Source organism: Salmo salar, chromosome ssa06 (genome assembly GCF_905237065.1).
Source record: "Salmo salar chromosome ssa06, Ssal_v3.1, whole genome shotgun sequence".
Lineage (NCBI taxonomy): Eukaryota > Metazoa > Chordata > Actinopteri > Salmoniformes > Salmonidae > Salmo > Salmo salar.
In genome coordinates, this window is record NC_059447.1 from 12,766,665 (window position 1) to 12,786,737 (window position 20,073).

Genomic DNA, 20,073 nt, shown 5'->3' on the forward strand with positions numbered 1-20,073 from the left:
AGTAGCTGTTAGCGTATGAAAATATATTTTGAGCAAAATGCGATATATCTATTGTTTAGCTGGAATTGAATGTCCGTATCCTGTATATCTGATTGTGATATGTGGTTGTCTCACCTAGCTATTTTAAGATGATTTTTACTTATGTCCGGGGTCCCCCGAGATTATGTTTATGTAGAAGAATTGAGAAGCTCAGTTCTGGTGACTTTTTAAAAAGACATTCTACTCCAAAATGTATTAAAATGATGCTGATACTGTCACGTCCTGACCAGTAAAGGGGTTGTTTGTTATTGTAGTTTGGTTAGGGCGTGGCAGGGGGTGTTTGTTTAGTGTGTCTCTGGGTTTTTGGGCAATGTTCTATGTTAGTCTATTTCTATGTCTGTGTCTATGTATTCTATTTCTATGCTTAGTTTATTGGGTTGACCTTCAATTGGAGGCAGCTGTTCCTCGTTGCCTCTAATTGAAGGTCCTATTTAATAGGGGTGTTTTTCATTGGGATTTGTGGGTAGTTGTTTCTCCGTATAGTCAGTTTGTCCTTACAGGACTGGTTTTCGTCGTTGTTTTGTTCAAGTGTTTTGTTTCGTTTCTTTAATAAATAAGATGAGCATACACATTCCCACTGCGTTTTGGTCTACTCCATACGACGAACGTGACAGATACCATCTAAAATATAATTTCCACCTCCATTAAATAGCCCAATAAGATATTGGTAAATATGATGTTAAGTGATTTTAACATATTGGACCATATAACCTGTATGGATCGTCTATTATCAGATGTTAAATGATTTTAAGATATTGGACCATATAGCCTGCATGGATGGTATATTATCTGATGTGCTATTATCAGTAAGCATTATCAACTGTAGCCCAACTGATGCAGCATAGTGGCTATAAATAAATAGGCTGAAGAATGGGGTTGCCTATCTGCATTTAACCTATTGGGCTAATCATTAGCTAGATCCCAAATGTAATCTTTTAACTAGTTAGCATCTATTGATGAATTTTATGTCCCAAATAATGTGCATTAACTCAGTGAATATAATGTAGGCCTACCAGTTAGGCTAACTTGGGGTAACAAGCCCCATGCCTGTGCTTCTCCCAGAAACCATGTCACAATATTTCTGCCAACACTTTCCCTGGTTGCCAAAACTCGTGTCATTTATCAGACACTCTTATCCAGAGCGACTTACAGAAGCAACTAGATTGAAGTGCTAAGTGATCTCTGGTTGCCACAACTCTTGCTCAAATACAAATGCCACCTGTCTCATCACAATTTTAGTCACTCCGTAAAATGTTTTATTTTAAAAAGTAGAGTGGCGTTTTACCCCAAGTTACCCTACAATTGACTCGTGTTACATTTAGCCCCACTCTTGTCTATGCACTCATGGTGAATTGTGGTAAGGTTTTAACGATGACTTTGCTAAAAACTCCAGGTTTAAAATGGTGCAGTTTGTACATATTTAGTAGTTTAGAAATAAATAAAGTAGGAATGGAACGCTGGGATCACCCTCTTTTTAACAAAGACCATTAATACTGCTGTTTTTCTCACAATTACAAGAATTGTTGTGCATTGACTGCTTGTCAGAATGCAGGTTTCCCTCCCTATGGCTCTTGTAACTTGAATGCGTCTTGAGAGGCATATTTATCTTGCATAGAATACACAACAACAAGCTGTCTAGGTAAACAGATCAACTATTCTACTATGGGGTTGTCCGATTTTTTTTTTATTCAGAACACGTTTTGTTTGCAGAGGAAAAGTAAATATGGACTGTTGTAGCGTTTTCAAAGTGTGCCTCGACAGAAATATTTTTTGGGTGTGGCAGCAAAGATTTTGCAGTGACACAGCAGCACTGTTAAATGACTGCAGCAGAAACACCGTTGCCTAGTAAACTGACCACTGAGTGTCAGTCTAATTCAAATCCTTTTCTCATTTTGAGGTTTTAATATTATTCTGGTTTACAGTTCATCTCAGGGTTTTATAGGTCCAGTATTATTCTGTGGTCGTCTGGTGGTTCATTGTGTCCTTTGTGATAATCGCAATGTCCTTACATTATTTTACTTTTACATTGTAATCTATTTTGGAACATTATCTTGGATTAATTCCACTAACTTGGTTGTATCATATAGTTTCCTTATAAGCAAGTTGTGACCTTTCAAGTGTTCATTCTTATTAGGTGGAGGCACCACATTACTCTATCCATGGTTCATATACAGTCGTATGGTATATCTTCCCCCGTATCGATCATGGACATACTGACTCATGGTGATACACATACAGTGTCCTGTAGGCCTACATGCTACCCCAGCCTGGTCTAATAGACTAGATGTAACATAGCACATATAAATCCGGGCCCTGTCTCTAAAATGAGTCTCTCTGGAGAACATGACACCAAAACTAAGAGGTGAGATGAGAATATTGTTTAATAATTTATAAAGAGTTTATTTCCAAAACGTTATATCCAACATTTTTTCACATTTGTGTTTTTTCATCATAAATGGTTGCTTATGGGAACCTTCAATATGACTTTGCTCAGGTTTTGTATTAATAGATTTCAAATGTGAATGAAAATGTTTTTTTGTTTTTTTAAACACTATACAGTGCAATCAGAAAGTGTTCAGACCCCTTCACTTTTTCAACATTTTGTTACGTTACAGCCTTATTCTAAAATGTATTAAATGTTTTTTTTTCTAATGCACTGTATATCATTTGTTTAGCTTGAATGGAATGTTTGTATCCTGATTATTTGACTGTGATATGTGGTTGTCTCACCCAGCTATCTTAAGATGAACGCACTTACATATACCATATCTTAATTTGACTCATTTTATCAAAGCAGGAAAATAATCCTGCAGCAACAGGAAATATGAATTATTATGTTGATTGTATTAATGAACATTTTTGTAGGGGTTGATCGATTTTTCATTAAGGCTAATCAAGTCTGACAGGAAAATTCCTGCAGCACAGGATTATCAAATTAAGATATGGCAACTGTACTGTAAGAGTCTCTGGGGCCGGTTTCCTGATAGCAATAAAACGTATGCTTATGAGTGTTTTAAGATTCATCTTTCCTACAACGGGCGAAGATGAAACATGCGTTTCCCAAAATGGTCCCTTACGTTGTTGGAGCATGTGTCGATACTGGTAGAGCATGTGGCTCAGTTGGTCGAGCATGGTGTTTGCAACGCCAGCATGGTGTGTGCAACGCCAGGGTTGTGGGTTTGATTCCCACGGGGGGTCAGTAAAAAAAAAAAAAAAAAGAAATGCATGAAATTAAATGTATGCATTCACTACTGTAAGTTGCTCTGGATAAGAGCGTCTGCTAAATGACTAAAATGTAAATGATAGGATTGAAAGGGAGCACTGCTCAGCTTTCTCCATTCAGATCTTACCTTAACATTATAACTACTTCACAATAATGACGATGGATCAGCTTCTAGAGAGATATTACCACCTACAGCTGCAAATATTGAGGGGGCTTATTCTAATGCGTACCCAATAAATCACATATTTGGCACATCATTGTGCACATTTTAGTCTTCCAAATCATCGCCTGAGTTAGAGTACCTCATGATAAGCTGTAGACCACACTATCTACCAAGAGAGTTCTCATCTGTATTATTCATAGTCGTCTATTTACCACCACAAATCGATGCTGGCACTACGACCACACTCAACGAGCTGTATAAGGCCATAAGCAAACAAGAAAATGCTCATCCGGAAGCAGGGCTACTAGTGGCCAGGGACTTTAATGCAGGCAAACTTAAATCAGTTTTACCATTTCTACCAGCAGGAAAAAAAACTCTAGATCACCTTTACTCCACACACAGAGAGACATGCAAAGCTCTCCCTCGCCCTCCATTTGGCAAATCTGACAATAATTATATCCTCCTGATTCCTGCTTACAAGCAAAAATTAAAGCAGGAAGTAATACGGAAGTGGTCAGATGACGCGGATGCTACTCTACATAGACTGTTCTCTCTGCTACCGCACAGCAAGCGGCACCGGAGCGCCAAGTCTAGGACCAAAAGGCTCCTTAACAGCTTCTAACCCCAAGCCATAAGAATCCTGAACAATTAATCAATTGGCCACCCAGACTATTTACATTGACACCCACCTCTATTTGTTTTTACAGTGCTGCTACTCGCTGTTTATTATCTATGCATAGTCACTTCACCCCTACCTACATGTACAAATTACCTCAACTAACCTGTACCCCCGCACACTGACTCGATACCGGTACCCCCTGTATATAGCCTCATTATTGTTATTTTATTGTGTAACTTTTTATAGTTTTTTACTTTAGTTTATTTAGTAAATCTTTTCTTAACTCTTTCTTGAACTGCATTGTTGGTTAAGGGCTTGTCAGTAAGCATTTCAAGGTAAGGACTACACTTGTTTTATTCGGAGCATCTGACAAATAATACTTGATTTGAAAAATGATTTGTTTTATTTAAGCAAGTTCAAAAGATTAAAGGTGTGTCTTTCAATGGCCTTCAATGTCTTTTATCAAAATAATCACACAAAAGCAGTGGACAAGTTCATTTAGGGACATCAAACTCATTCTATGGAGGGCCTAGTGTCTCTCATCAGCTGGTGGTGCTAATGAGAGAGGGTGTGGTAGACTATACAGGTTGGACCTCAGGGTGAGTGGTACTGTGGTCAATGTCGCCACCTAGTGGTCAAATACATAAATGGAACCAGTAAAAGCCTTTCCCCCAGCAACTACAAATCTGGCAATTGTACTCAATGCCAAAAGTATGTAAGGTTTCTCGAACCTCAGATCGGATCGTGAAAAAAATCTAAATTATTTATTTTCCAATTGCGATTTTCACATTGTGATCTACGTGATTCGCTGCCCGTGCAGCTTATTTTACATATGAGAGACCTTAAGGGAGTTACGCACTAGAATGTACTGAAGTGCCATTCGATGTGCCGACGCCAATAGCCCAGAGACCCTCCATTTCAAAGAAAGAGGACTCTCGCTTTGTGAGTTTTATTTGGGGGGGAAATTAAACAAGTTAGCAAAAACAAACACGGTGGAGACGTTGACAAACACTGGATCCATTCCTTAGGATATTTAGTCCCCAGAGGTCCTAACCTACAGCAAGACTATAGCATGTTTAACCTAGATCTTCTCTGTATAAAGTGAGGGCAAAAAAGCATCTAAAGACTCTTCTACAAGTGGTCTGAGAAAGGTGTTAGATTACGAGCATTTTGAAGTGCAACGTTAATAACGATGTTTTGAGAAACAGCTCTGTTACGAATTCCCTGCCGGTGACTGTTATCAGCACCTCACAACCCCAAGCTGTACACTCCACTCCCCATCCCCATGACTGGAGCCTGACAGTCAAGGGGGTTCAATAAATCTGCCTCTCAAACTCTCCCTGATCTGTGTTTGTTAACTCTTGGGCTGCTTTATACCCCACTAACCGGGGACGAAGTCAGTGAGTCACAAACCAGTAAAATATGTTTAGGCGGGTCACTCTCTTTCAAGCTCGGAGATTTAACAATGCTCCTATGAAGGATCTAACAATTAACTTTACCTTAATAAGATGCTTTTCGGAAACTGGGCCCTGGATAAATACATCGGCTAAATGACAATAATTTTGCATGAAAATGTTTTACATACAGATCTCATATACTGATGTCACAAATGTATTATTTAAACAGTTCTTTATTATAAATATAGTTATTTGTTACATTTGACTGTGTAAAACCTAGCCGTACTACGTATTTCTCTGAGAGTGATGCAGATATATGGCATTATGCAAAAAAAACATGATTATTTGTTTCTCTGAAATTAAACCATCAAGTGATAGATTTTAAACAAACATTTGTTGGGGTGGCATATGGTGGTTAGAGAGTTGGGCCAGTAACCGAAAGGTTGCTAGATCGAATCCCTGAGCTGAAAAGGTAAAAAGCTGTCGTTCTGCCCCTGAACAAGGCAGTTAACCCACTGTGCCTAGGCCGTCATTGTAAATAAACATTTGTTCTTAACTGACTGGCCTAGTTAAATAAATAAAATAAAATGTCATTGAACAACCCCATGCTATGATTAGCTAGTGAAAAAAAACGTATCTCTTTGATCATGTATTTAAAACATAAATTACCAACATTTCTGAAAAAGGAGCGTTTTGGAAGGAATCTCTTCTCATGTTTCCCCATCTGAGTTCAGAGTAAATGAGAGATGGAATTTTTGTCTCTGTTGTGTTGAAGTCCAATCAAGCAGGAGAGACCAGCCTCCCCTGTACCCAGCTGTGTGTCCATGAAGAGTCAACCTATAGAGTTGAGAGAAGTAGACTTTTCTACTGAACAAAGGTAAGAAGAACTCATGGGTCATGTTCAGTGAGTTAAACAACACTGTCTCTAGTTATTTCTCCTCTCCCATTTATTTTTGTTGTTTTCATAATCCATAGGCTAATCCTTTTTTCCATTTTCATAGTTCTAAAACAATATTAAACAAACACAACATTCCCTCCGTGTGTGTGTGTGTGTGTGTGTGTGACAAACAGTGACATATTATTATTATTATTGACAGTTAACAAGGAGACGAGATATCAGTCACAACTACATGTTCATGTGATTGCATTAAATCACCTGACTGTTTGGATGTGTCTGTTAGTAAATGTTTTATTTCTAAGAGATAATGAATTAATGAGAACAATTGACATTCAATAATTAGTTGTCACTGTGTTTAACAACAACCAACATGCTGGATCTCTGTTTAGGGGTCAGTGCTCTAAAATGTGTCTCTCTGGGGAGAGAGAGGATGGGGTCTCTGCCTCTAAAATGAGTCTCTCTGGGGAACATGACACCAAACCTAAGTGGTGAGATGACAACTTTTTAAAGAATTTATTATGTTTATTTCCAAAACGATATATCCACAGTTTTTATCAGTTAGAAATGTTTAACTGGAAATTACAAAATTTAGAAGTCGTTTTAAACCTCAAATACACTTCAAGTTTGCATTTCCTGCTGTGCAGGAACATTTCTGCCACAACAGATCAAATTAAGATATGGCAACTGTACTATAAGTCTGTCCGGTGCCGGTTTCCCGATAGCAATGGAATTTAGGCTTACGAGTGTTTTAAAGATTTATCTATATTACAATGGCCGAAGATGTAACATGTGCATAGTTTTTTTTTGTATGTATGAATTACAAATCAACCTTTACTTATATCATGTTTCTAGTCTATTGCATAGTTACAATGTGTAATCATTGATGTCCCATTGTAATACATACATGCAGACACAGCATCATTCAAAGAATGGAGTTTGATACACCTGGTATTGGATATGACTGAAAAAGAATGTCTCACAGAGATTCATACCTGAACCGCATCTTTATTTGTGTAACGATTGCAGTAGTGGGTGTGGAGTCAGGCGCAGGAAACAGGAGTAGTTGCTAACGGGCTTTTAATGAATTGCACCGTAAAAGAAAAGTACACCCACGAAAACACAACTGGGTGTGATCCAACAAACACAATGATCCAATAACACGTACCACTGCATAAACAACAGACGACAACAGCAAGTAAGCCCGCACACAGAACAGGTGGGGAAACGGGCTTAAATACTCAACTAAACACTAATCATACACAGGTGCAAACAATCAAGACAAAACCAACAGAAAAGGGAAAAAGGGATCGGTGGCAGCTAGTAGGCCGGTGACGACGACCGCCGAGCGCCACCCGAACAGGGACAGGAGTCAGCCTCGGCAGGAGTCGTGACAATTTGCCAAGGAAGAGTACATGATCAGTGAAGATATTCAATGTACAGGCTACAATGTGGGGATCTCATGCGTGGTAATAACTACAGTACATGTATATAGGACTTGCATCCTTGGCACAATAAAGTTATTATATTCTACTCTATCCATAGGCTTCATTTACACCATTCAGACTTGAAGTTGACACAATAACTAGGAGTTTTTTGTTTTGTTTTTACCTTTATTTAACTAGGCAAGTCAGTTAAGAACAAATTCTTATTTTCAATGACGGCCTAGGAACGGTGGGTTAACTGCCTTGTTCAGGGGCAGAACGACAGCTTTTTACCTTGTCAGCTCGGGGATTCAATCTTGCAACCTTTCGGTTACTAGTCCAACGCTCTAACCACTAGGCTACCTGCCGCCCCTGAGGTTCATAGATTGGTATGACTATTAGTTCAGAACCTAACATTTTAGGGTCCATACACAGATCGGCTACATACTGTAGCTAGCTACATATCCATAGGCATACAGTTATTTTATCCACCACTATACAATAAGCAAGTAAATAGTTTGCTAGCTATGTTACTTCAGCTGCATTGCACGGCAAGGCAAGCTTACACAATTGTACATTCAATTTGCAGTAAATGATTTAGCTAGCTATATTCTTTACATCCACTGTTTCCCAAGATGACAGCCTGGTTTGCTGGTTTTCTCAGGAGTCCCTAAAACATTAAACAACACGAATTACAATGTTATACTCATGTCATAACACCAGCTAGCTAGCTGGCTAGTCAGCTAACTTGCTAAATAGTGATTTTCGTGAATTAACTTTATGAAAAAAACATATGCACAATCGTTTGTCTCTACATTAACTAACATATTCCTCTCAATTGTATATTTTTTGCCTGACTCGTTATGACGTTATAATTACTTACATTTGCTTCCCCCATAATGTTTTGTCAGCCATCTTTGCTTAAGAAAGTCATCAAGTCACCACTCGTGTCAAATTCGTCATTGGAATCACTCGATATGATTGATCATATAAAAACCTTGGGACCCAAATGCATAACGAGTGATCTATCTTCCCCTTGTGGTGGTCTGGAGCAATGAAGCCGTGACGCTGGATACCGCTAAGTCCCGCGGTGTAAACTCGCAACTTTTAAAGGAGGAACCACTGTAGCTGTTCTACAAGTGATGTTAGGCAGGCGTTGGATTACAAGCGTTTTCAAGTGCAACGTTAGTAACAATGGTTCTGGGAAACAGTTACTAGCCTTAAGATGCTTTTTGTGAAACCGGGCCATGGATAAAAACATCTACTAAATTCGAAGTAAATGTTTTACATACAGATCTCATATTACTGTATTGAATTATTTTGTAAAAATGTATTTTAATATTGATGTCACAAATGTATAATTTATACAGTTCTTTATTTAAATATAGTTATTTGTTACATTTGACTGTGTTAAACCTAGCCGTACTACTTATTTCTTGAGTGACGCAGATATATAGCATTAAAGAAACATGATTATTTATCTCACTGAAATTAAAAGATCTAGAGATAGTTTTTAAACAAATACATTTGACTCTCTCATTGAACAACCCCATGCCATAATTAGCTAGTGAAAAAACACATCAATCCCTTTCATCATTTCTTTAAACAATAAAATTGAATTTACCAACATTTCTGAAAAAGGATACCATTTTTGAATTATACTCTTCTCATATTTCCCCATCTGAGCTCAGAGTAAATGAGAATTGAATGTTTGTCTCTGTTGTGTTGAAGTCCAATCAGGCAGGAGAGACCAGCCTCCCCTGTACCCAGCTGTGTGTCAATGAAGTATGTTCATCCTATAGTGTTTAGAGAGGTAGACTTTTCTACTGAACAAAGGTAAGAAGAACTCATGGGTCATGGTCAGCGAGTTAAACATCACTGTCTCTAGTCATTTCTCCTCTCCCATTTTCCCATTTTTAGGTTGTTTTCATAATCCATAGGCTAATCCTTTTTTCCATTTTCATAGTCCTAACACAATATTAAACAAACACACCATTCCCTCCCTGTGTGTGTGTGTGTGTGTGTGTGACAAACAGTGACATATTATTATTATTATTGACAGTTAACAAGGAGACGAGATATCAGTCACAACTACATGTTCATGTGATTGCATTAAATCACCTGACTGTTTGGATGTGTCTGTTAGTAAATGTTTTATTTCTAAGAGATAATGAATTAATGAGAACAATTGACATTCAATAATTAGTTGTCACTGTGTTTAACAACAACCAACATGCTGGATCTCTGTTTAGGGGTCAGTGCTCTAAAATGTGTCTCTCTGGGGAGAGAGAGAGGATGGGGTCTCTGCCTCTAAAATGAGTCTCTCTGGGGAACATGACACCAAACCTAAGTGGTGAGATGACAACTTTTTAAAGAATTTATTATGTTTATTTCCAAAACGATATATCCACAGTTTTTATCAGTTAGAAATGTTTAACTGGAAATTACAAAATTTAGAAGTCGTTTTAAACCTCAAATACACTTCAAGTTTGCATTTCCTGCTGTGCAGGAACATTTCTGCCACAACAGATCAAATTAAGATATGGCAACTGTACTATAAGTCTGTCCGGTGCCGGTTTCCCGATAGCAATGGAATTTAGGCTTACGAGTGTTTTAAAGATTTATCTATATTACAATGGCCGAAGATGTAACATGTGCATAGTTTTTTTTGTATGTATGAATTACAAATCAACCTTTACTTATATCATGTTTCTAGTCTATTGCATAGTTACAATGTGTAATCATTGATGTCCCATTGTAATACATACATGCAGACACAGCATCATTCAAAGAATGGAGTTTGATACACCTGGTATTGGATATGACTGAAAAAGAATGTCTCACAGAGATTCATACCTGAACCGCATCTTTATTTGTGTAACGATTGCAGTAGTGGGTGTGGAGTCAGGCGCAGGAAACAGGAGTAGTTGCTAACGGGCTTTTAATGAATTGCACCGTAAAAGAAAAGTACACCCACGAAAACACAACTGGGTGTGATCCAACAAACACAATGATCCAATAACACGTACCACTGCATAGACAACAGTCGACAACAGAAAGTAAGCCCGCACACAGAACAGGTGGGGAAACGGGCTTAAATACTCAACTAAACACTAATCATACACAGGTGCAAACAATCAAGACAAAACCAACAGAAAAGGGAAAAAGGGATCGGTGGCAGCTAGTAGGCCGGTGACGACGACCGCCGAGCGCCACCCGAACAGGGACAGGAGTCAGCCTCGGCAGGAGTCGTGACAATTTGCCAAGGAAGAGTACATGATCAGTGAAGATATTCAATGTACAGGCTACAATGTGGGGATCTCATGCGTGGTAATAACTACAGTACATGTATATAGGACTTGCATCCTTGGCACAATAAAGTTATTATATTCTACTCTATCCATAGGCTTCATTTACACCATTCAGACTTGAAGTTGACACAATAACTAGGAGTTTTTTGTTTTGTTTTTACCTTTATTTAACTAGGCAAGTCAGTTAAGAACAAATTCTTATTTTCAATGACGGCCTAGGAACGGTGGGTTAACTGCCTTGTTCAGGGGCAGAACGACAGCTTTTTACCTTGTCAGCTCGGGGATTCAATCTTGCAACCTTTCGGTTACTAGTCCAACGCTCTAACCACTAGGCTACCTGCCGCCCCTGAGGTTCATAGATTGGTATGACTATTAGTTCAGAACCTAACATTTTAGGGTCCATACACAGATCGGCTACATATTGTAGCTAGCTACATATCCATAGGCATACAGTTATTTTATCCACCACTATACAATAAGCAAGTAAATAGTTTGCTAGCTATGTTACTTCAGCTGCATTGCACGGCAAGGCAAGCTTACACAATTGTACATTCAATTTGCAGTAAATGATTTAGCTAGCTATATTCTTTACATCCACTGTTTCCCAAGATGACAGCCTGGTTTGCTGGTTTTCTCAGGAGTCCCTAAAACATTAAACAACACGAATTACAATGTTATACTCATGTCATAACACCAGCTAGCTAGCTGGCTAGTCAGCTAACTTGCTAAATAGTGATTTTCGTGAATTAACTTTATGAAAAAAAACATATGCACAATCGTTTGTCTCTACATTAACTAACATATTCCTCTCAATTGTATATTTTTTGCCTGACTCGTTATGACGTTATAATTACTTACATTTGCTTCCCCCATAATGTTTTGTCAGCCATCTTTGCTTAAGAAAGTCATCAAGTCACCACTCGTGTCAAATTCGTCATTGGAATCACTCGATATGATTGATCATATAAAAACCTTGGGACCCAAATGCATAACGAGTGATCTATCTTCCCCTTGTGGTGGTCTGGAGCAATGAAGCCGTGACGCTGGATACCGCTAAGTCCCGCGGTGTAAACTCGCAACTTTTAAAGGAGGAACCACTGTAGCTGTTCTACAAGTGATGTTAGGCAGGCGTTGGATTACAAGCGTTTTCAAGTGCAACGTTAGTAACGATGGTTCTGGGAAACAGTTTAGCCTTAAGATGCTTTTGTGAAACCGGGCCATGGATAAAAACATCTACTAAATTCCGAAGTAAATGTTTTACATACAGATCTCATATTACTGTATTGAATTATTTTGTAAAAATGTATTTTAATATTGCTGTCACAAATGTATAATTTATACAGTTCTTTATTTAAAAAAGTTATTTGTTACATTTGACTGTGTTAAACCTAGCAGTACTACTTATTTCAGTGACGCAGATATATAGCATTAAAGAAACATGATTATATATCTCACTGAAATTAAAAGATCTAGAGATAGTTTTTAAACAAATACATTTCTCTCATTGAACAACCCCATGCCATAATTAGATAGTGAAAAAACACATCAATCCCTTTCATCATTTCTTTAAACAATAAAGTTGAATTTACCAACATTTCTGAAAATGGATATAAACCATTTTTGAATTATACTCTTCTTATATTTCCCCATCTGAGCTCAGAGTAGATGAGATTGAATGTTTGTCTCTGTTGTGTTGAAGTCCAATCAGGCAGGAGAGACCAGCCTCCCCTGCACCCAGCTGTGTGTCAATGAAGTCTATGGTTCCTCCTATAATGTTTAGAGAGGGAGACTTTTCTACTGAACAAAGGTAAGAAGAACTCATGGGTCATGGTCAGCGAGTTAAATATCACTGTATCTAGTCATTTCTCCTCTCCCATTTTCCCATCTATTTAGGTTGTTTTCATAATCCATAGGCTAATCCTTTTTTCCATTTTCATAGTCCTAACACAAAACTAAACAAACACACCATTCCCTTCCTGTGTGTGTGTGTGTGTGTGTGTGTGTGTGTGTGTGTGTGTGTGTGTGTGTGTGTGCTCTCCTTTGATGTTTTCTCCACAGAAACCAACAGGAGAGATCAGAGTCAGGGATTCTCAGTGGTCAGTCTTCCCAGAGTCATCAAACAGACCTGGCCTCCATATTCATTGTATGTTGTCCTGTTATGTACATACATTTTTGTTTACCTCAAGTAAAGTTGATCTGTCAATCATTCATTAATGTGTTAATGAGACATTATTTATTTATTTATTTCAGTTGCTTGAAGAGAATATTATGACATTTGTGAAGAATGAGCTGAAGAGGTTCAAGAGGATTCTTGGTTCAGAACTCCCACAAGGCTTTGAGAGTCAGAAGCAGGATGAGGAAGTGGTGGATGCTGAAGATGAGAAGCAGGAGAGCAGTGCCAGGAAGGAGGCTCTGAAGATCACACTGCACATCCTGAGGAAAATGAACCAGAAGGAGCTTGCTGACACACTGGAGAAAAGTAAGAGCTGTCTGCCTCATGTTGTCTGCCTCATGTTGAATGCTATTTTATAACAAACATTTAAAAGCTGTAGCTAAGTTTAAGCTAAAGTAGCTGTGTAACTCAATGATATTGTAGCAGCCTTAATCCCCCATCGTAATGAAAGCAGTACGAGTTAGACATTTCCTAACAAGGTAATCATGCTGCCTGAAAGTTGAACAATGCTAGCCTTGATGAGGCCCTTATCCTGTTGGGGATGTTGTGTGTAGCATGATTTCCTTAGGGTCAAGCGACCTGGCTTCAAGCCTACCTCAGGTCAATACCCCCTCCTGCCATTTGCTACTCTGATGAGCAAAAGTAGGATAGTGTATAAGGGTCAAAAGCATGTCCTGTTAAGAGGGATTTGTGAAAGAGAAGCACAGGTTGTGTTTTCTGAACAGAGAGAGTAGTGTAACGTTCCTAACACCAAGTGACCTCGTCAACTAGCAGGGATGTGCTGTGTTGATTAATTTAGACAGAGAAGAGGAGAGACAACATTAATAATACCATCAATAATACCAATAATAATATAATCAGTCACACCAGTGTGAAATGCATTATGAAAACATTTACACATTTCTACAGGCAGTTATGAGAATAAATGATTATAATGTACAACTTTATAACACAGTCTTACAATACTGTAGGCAATAAAACAGACGTAATATTAATATCCTCTATGTTATTTCTTCATTCAGATGAGCTTGCTGTGATTTGCCAACGTGAACTCAAATCTAATCTAAAGAAGAAGTTTCAATGTATATTTGAGGGGATCGCTAAACAAGGAAACCCAACACTTCTCAATAAGATCTACACAGAGCTCTACATCACAGAGGGTGGAAAAGGAGAGGTCAATAATGAACATGAGCTGAGACAGATTGAGACAACAACCAGGAAACAAGCAAGACCAGAGACTGCAATCAAATGTAACGACATCTTCAAACCCTTAACTGGACAAGACAAACTTATCAGAACTGTGCTGACAAAGGGAGTCGCTGGCATTGGAAAAACAGTCTCTGTGCAGAAGTTCATTCTGGACTGGGCTGAAGGAAAAGCAAATCAGGATGTCCAATTTGTATTTTCATTCCCTTTTCGGGAGCTGAATTTGATGAAAGGGGAAAAACACACTTTGATTGAACTTCTCAATCACTTCTCAATGGAAACCAAAGAATCAAGAATCTCCAACTACGACAAGTACAACGTTCTGTTCATCTTTGATGGTCTGGATGAGTGCCGACTGCCCCTAGACTTCCAGAAGAACAAGATCTGTTGTGACGTCACAGAGTCAACCTCAGTAGATGTTCTGCTGACAAATCTAATCGAGGGAATTCTGCTTCCCTCTTCTCTCCTCTGGATAACTACCCGACCTGCAGCAGCCAATAAAATCCCTTCAGGGTGTGTTGACCAGGTGACAGAGGTACGAGGGTTCAATGACCCACAGAAGGAGGAGTACTTTAGGAAGAGATTCAGTGATGAGGACTTGGCCAGCAGAATCATCTCACACATAAAGACATCAAGGAGCCTCCACATCATGTGCCACATTCCAGTCTTCTGTTGGATTTCTGCAATAGTCCTTGAACACATGCTGAAACACAAGAGAGAAGAGATGCCCAAGACTCTAACAGAGATGTACACACACCTTGTGGTGTTTCATACCAAACAGAAGAATGAAAAGTATCTTGGGAAAGAAGAGACAGGTCCACACTGGAATAAAGAGAGCATTGTGTCACTGGGAAAACTGGCTTTTCAACAGCTGGTGAATGGCAATTTGATTTTCTATGAAGAAGACCTGAAAGAGGCTGGCATTGATGTCAATGAAGCCTCAGTATACTCAGGATTGTGCACACAGATCTTTAAAGAGGAATGTGGGCTGTACCAGGACAAGGTGTACTGCTTCGTACATCTGAGCATTCAGGAGTTTCTGGCTGCTTTATATGTGTTCCTCTCATTCATCAACAACAATGAGAATACAATGGCCGAACCGCAATCAAAGTACAGGAACTTTACTGCGCTGTTCAGAGACAAGCCTGAAGTTACTTTCTACAAGAGTGCTGTGGATAAAGCCTTACAAAGTGAGACGGGAAACCTGGACCTTTTCCTCCGCTTCCTTCTGGGCCTCTCACTGGAGTCCAATCAGAAGCACTTACGAGGTCTACTGACAAAGACAAGAAGCAGCTCACAGAGCCATGAAGAAACAGTCAAGTCCATCAAGAATAAGATCAGGGAGAATCCCTCTCCAGAGAGGTGCATCAATCTGTTCCACTGTCTGAATGAACTGAATGACCATTCTCTAGTGGAGGAGATCCAAAGCTACCTGAGCTCAGGAAGTCTTTCAGAAGCCAAACTGTCACCTGCACAGTGGTCAGCTCTGGTCTTTGTGTTGCTGACTTCAGAAAAGGAGCTAGATGTGTTTGACCTGAAGAAATATTCCAGATCAGAGGAAGGTCTTCTGAGGCTGCTGCCAGTGGTCAAAGGCTCCAGAGCTGCTCTGTGAGTACATAAAATGACATTTAAGTACTAACCATCAGGAAGAATTTTCAGTTTAGAGAAAATTCTGTATTATTGTAAAACACAGTGAATCAATGGATAGATGTTCACATTTGTATAACAATGTGACCATACAATTCTAGGAGACGGAAGATTAATCTATCTGTTGTTTGAGAGAATAACCAAATGCATCTGCCATTGTCTTTCTACACTACTGGTGTTAAATTAACAGTGTGTTTGTGAAATCATGATGATCTTTCTGTCAGGCTGTCAGGCTGTGGAGTCAAAGAGAAAGGCTGTGCTTCTCTGGTCTCAGTTCTCAGCTCAAACCCCTCACACCTGAGAGAGCTGGATCTGAGTAACAATGACCTGAAGGATTCAGGAGTGAAGCTTCTCTCTGCTGGACTGGGGAATCCCAACTGTAAACTGGAGATTCTGAGGTCAGTATTCCTGAAGTTGGTCAACAAGTGATAACTGTTCACCAGATCCACGTAGTCCACACCATATGTGTTTGGACAGTGAAGCTTACAATTTTAAATTTGGCGCTATGCTCCAGCATTTTGGATTTGAGATTTGTTTCATATTAGGCGACAGTACAGAATGTCACCTTATATTTGAGCGTAAGGGTGAGAGGCTAGCGTGTTTTGTTGTAGACTCTGTAACTTTCTCTCATTATTATTCAGGATTCATTCATGATTTTTATTAATCAAGGCATCACTAGGATTAATTTAATAGTGTTTAGAAACATGTTATCTACTCATTTAGAATGAAAATTACCCCAGTTATCATCCACCATTCAGTTACTATTGGGCAAAACATAACCCAAAACACAACCAAATCAAGCTTGATGTAGTCATTGTGTGCAAGGAATATGGGACAAAGCACTAAACTTTTTGCTTCTTTAATACACTATACGTGAATTGGTCAGAATACTTATGACTTATTCAAATGGGGGCGACTAGATACATAAAGTGCTTTCATTTCTAAATGGTGAAAGAGATATGTATGAAAATACCCTCAAATAAAAGGTGACATTATATACTGTCACCTCATATGAAACATTTGATCTGAAATCTAAAATGCTGGAGTATAGAGACATGTTTAAAATGTTAGCTTCGCTGTCAAAATAGCTATGGTGTGGACTGTATACTGAATACAATTTACGTATCTAGTTCTCCCATTTGAAGAGGTTGTAATTATTTGGACAAATGCACTTCTATTGTATTAAAATAGTCAAAAGTTTAGTAATTGGTCCCATATTCTTTGCCTGCAGTGATTACATCAAGCTTGTGATTCTACAAAGTTGTTGAATGCACTAGCAGTTTGTTTTGGTTGTTTTGGGAGATGTTTTTCCCAATAGAAACTGAATGGTGAATAATGTCCTGTGTCATTTTGGAGTCACTTCACTTGTTTTGTCAGTAAGTATAGAAAATGTTTCTGAACACTTCTACATTCATGTGGATGCTACCATGATTATGAATAATCATGAATGAATCGTGAATGATGATGAATGAGAAAGTTACAGAGACACAAAGATCATATCTCTGTTATTGGTAATGATGAGAGATTCGCTGTTTGTGTAGCCTCTGTAACTTTCTCGCTCATCATTTTTCGTGATTGATTACCTATTTTTCTTAATTATGGCATCATCAGGATTCATTTAGTAGTGTTTAGAAGCATGTTATCTACTCACTTAGACAGAAGATTAAACCAGTCATCATCCACCATTCAGTTACTATTTGGCAAAACATAACCTAAAACACAACCAAAACAAACTGCTAATGCAACCAACGAGTTTGGGACCAAATGCTAAACACTATAAGTGAATTGGTCAGAATAATTATGCCTTCTTCAAATGGGGAGACTAAATACATAAAGTGCTTTCCTTTTGAAACGTGAAAGAGATATGTATGAAAATACCGTCAAATAAAAGGTGACATTATATGTCTACTTTATATTTTTCTCTCTACATGCAATACTTTGATAATTTGTCATTTGTAATGTTATATACATTTATGAATAGATATGGCAGGTTTCAGGACACTGATATATCTGAATATGTTGAAGATTTTCACCACCAGAGAATAGCAGTGTGAATTTAAACTTATTTTACTATTTGCAGGCTGTCAGGCTGTCTAGTCACAGAGGAAGGCTGTTCTTCTCTGGTCTCAGCTTTGAAGTCAAACCCCTCACACCTGAGAGAGCTGGACCTGAGCTACAATCACCCAGGAGACTCAGGAGTCAGACTGCTCTCTGCTGGACTGGAGGATCCACACTGCAGACTGGAGAAACTCAAGTATGTAGAAGGTTTATGTCAATGTTCATATCAGACATGTTTGAGTTATCAGGCTAGTTAAGCCAAACATTCTTACCACCACTTGGACAAAGTTATATGCTGACTCTCTCTCTCTCTGTGTGTGTGTGTGTGTGTGTGTGTGTGTGTGTGTGTGTGTGTGTGTGTGTGTGTGTGTGTGTGTGTGTGTGTGTGTGTGTGTGTGTGTGTGTGTGTGTGTGTGTGTGTGTGTGTGTGTGTGCGTGTTAACATGTATCACTCAATGACTGTCTGTTCTTCTGCTTACCTCCACAGTGTGGAACATAGTGGAGAGTACACAATGACACCAGGGCTTAGAAAATGTGAGTGTTGACTGCTGTGAAGTATATGACTAAGAATAAGTCTAATGTCAAAGACCACCATCATTACTTACTTGGTCATATTAAATATAAGCTGTAGTTCTGCAGAAGCAGAAATCAGGGACACCAAAGTGTAGAAAGAGTTACTTTGACAATATGTTTGTCTGTGTATGTGCGTGGTGTGTTCGTGTTACATTATAAATGTTTGTGTGTGTGTGTGAGTGTGTGTAAGTAATGGGAATAAATGTGTTTTATATTACCATACAGTATAACATATGATCATTCAACAAGTATCAAGTTACATGAACTTCTCCTTTTGACACCTAGAATCATCTACATTAAATGAATTAGTGAAAAGTGAGTTAACATTCTAATGTGAATGATGATGATGATTTCTAAGATTGTGTCTGGTTTCATCCATCAGATGCCTGTGATCTCACACTGGACCCAAACACAGTACACAAACACCTCTCTCTGTCTGAGGAGAACAGAAAGGTGACATGGAGGTTAGAGAAGCAGCAGTATCCTGATCACCCAGAGAGATTTGACTACTGGAGCCAGGTGCTGTGTAGAGAGGGTCTGACTGGGCGCTGTTACTGGGAGGTAGAGTGGAGTGGGAGAGAGGCTAATATTGGAGTGACATATAAAGGAATCAACAGGAGAGGAAGGGTTAAGGACTGCGGGCTTGGATCCAATGACAAGTCCTGGAGTCTGTTCTGCTCTGACAACAGTTACTCTACCTGTCACAATAATAATACCACTACCATAGACGACCCCTCCTCCAGCTCCCACAGAGTAGGAGTGTATCTGGACTGGCCAGCCGGTACTCTGTCCTTCTACAGAGTCTCCTCTGACACACTGACCCACCTGCACACATTCCACACCACATTCACTGAGCCCCTCTATCCAGGGTTTAATGTTTGGGATGACTCTTCAGTGTCCCTGTGTCAGGTGGTCCCTGTGTCAAACACTACATGATGTTTCACTCTAATCATGTGTTTTATGTTTGAAATATGACACTTACATACATAGAGTAACACACACACACCAGTTTGGTCCAGTTTATTCCTGTAAATAATAACCATGGTAACTCTGTGTCTGTCTCTTTCTGTGATCCTGAACCCTGTGAGAACGGTTCAGATGCACCACACACACACTGGACACACACACACTGGATACACACTGGACACACACACACGCTGGACACACACACACACACACATACTGAACACACACACACACACACAAATACACACACTTGACACACACAAACTGGACACACTTACCACTCACACACAAACTGGACACACACTCACCACTCATCTGACCAATACAACAGTGAGGTGAGTGACTCATCAGACCAGGAGAACACTGAGGTGAGTATCTT

General features: G+C 39.0%; 1 protein-coding gene across 1 annotated transcript in view; it reads left to right on the top strand.

Annotated features, from left to right (window-relative positions):
* Positions 1-19,781, top strand: part of LOC123743530 (NLR family CARD domain-containing protein 3) — a 29,738-nt gene extending 9,957 nt beyond the window's left edge. Inside the window, exons 3-10 of the mRNA XM_045721276.1 lie at positions 6,217-6,318; positions 6,729-6,827; positions 12,771-12,878; positions 13,130-13,214; positions 13,322-13,550; positions 14,267-16,058; positions 16,322-16,481; positions 19,122-19,781. Coding sequence (XP_045577232.1) covers positions 6,217-6,318; positions 6,729-6,827; positions 12,771-12,878; positions 13,130-13,214; positions 13,322-13,550; positions 14,267-16,058; positions 16,322-16,481; positions 19,122-19,664 — 3,118 coding nt within the window. The 3' untranslated portion in view covers positions 19,665-19,781. The remainder of the gene's footprint in view (positions 1-6,216; positions 6,319-6,728; positions 6,828-12,770; positions 12,879-13,129; positions 13,215-13,321; positions 13,551-14,266; positions 16,059-16,321; positions 16,482-19,121) is intronic.
* Positions 19,782-20,073: the final 292 nt, after the last annotated feature.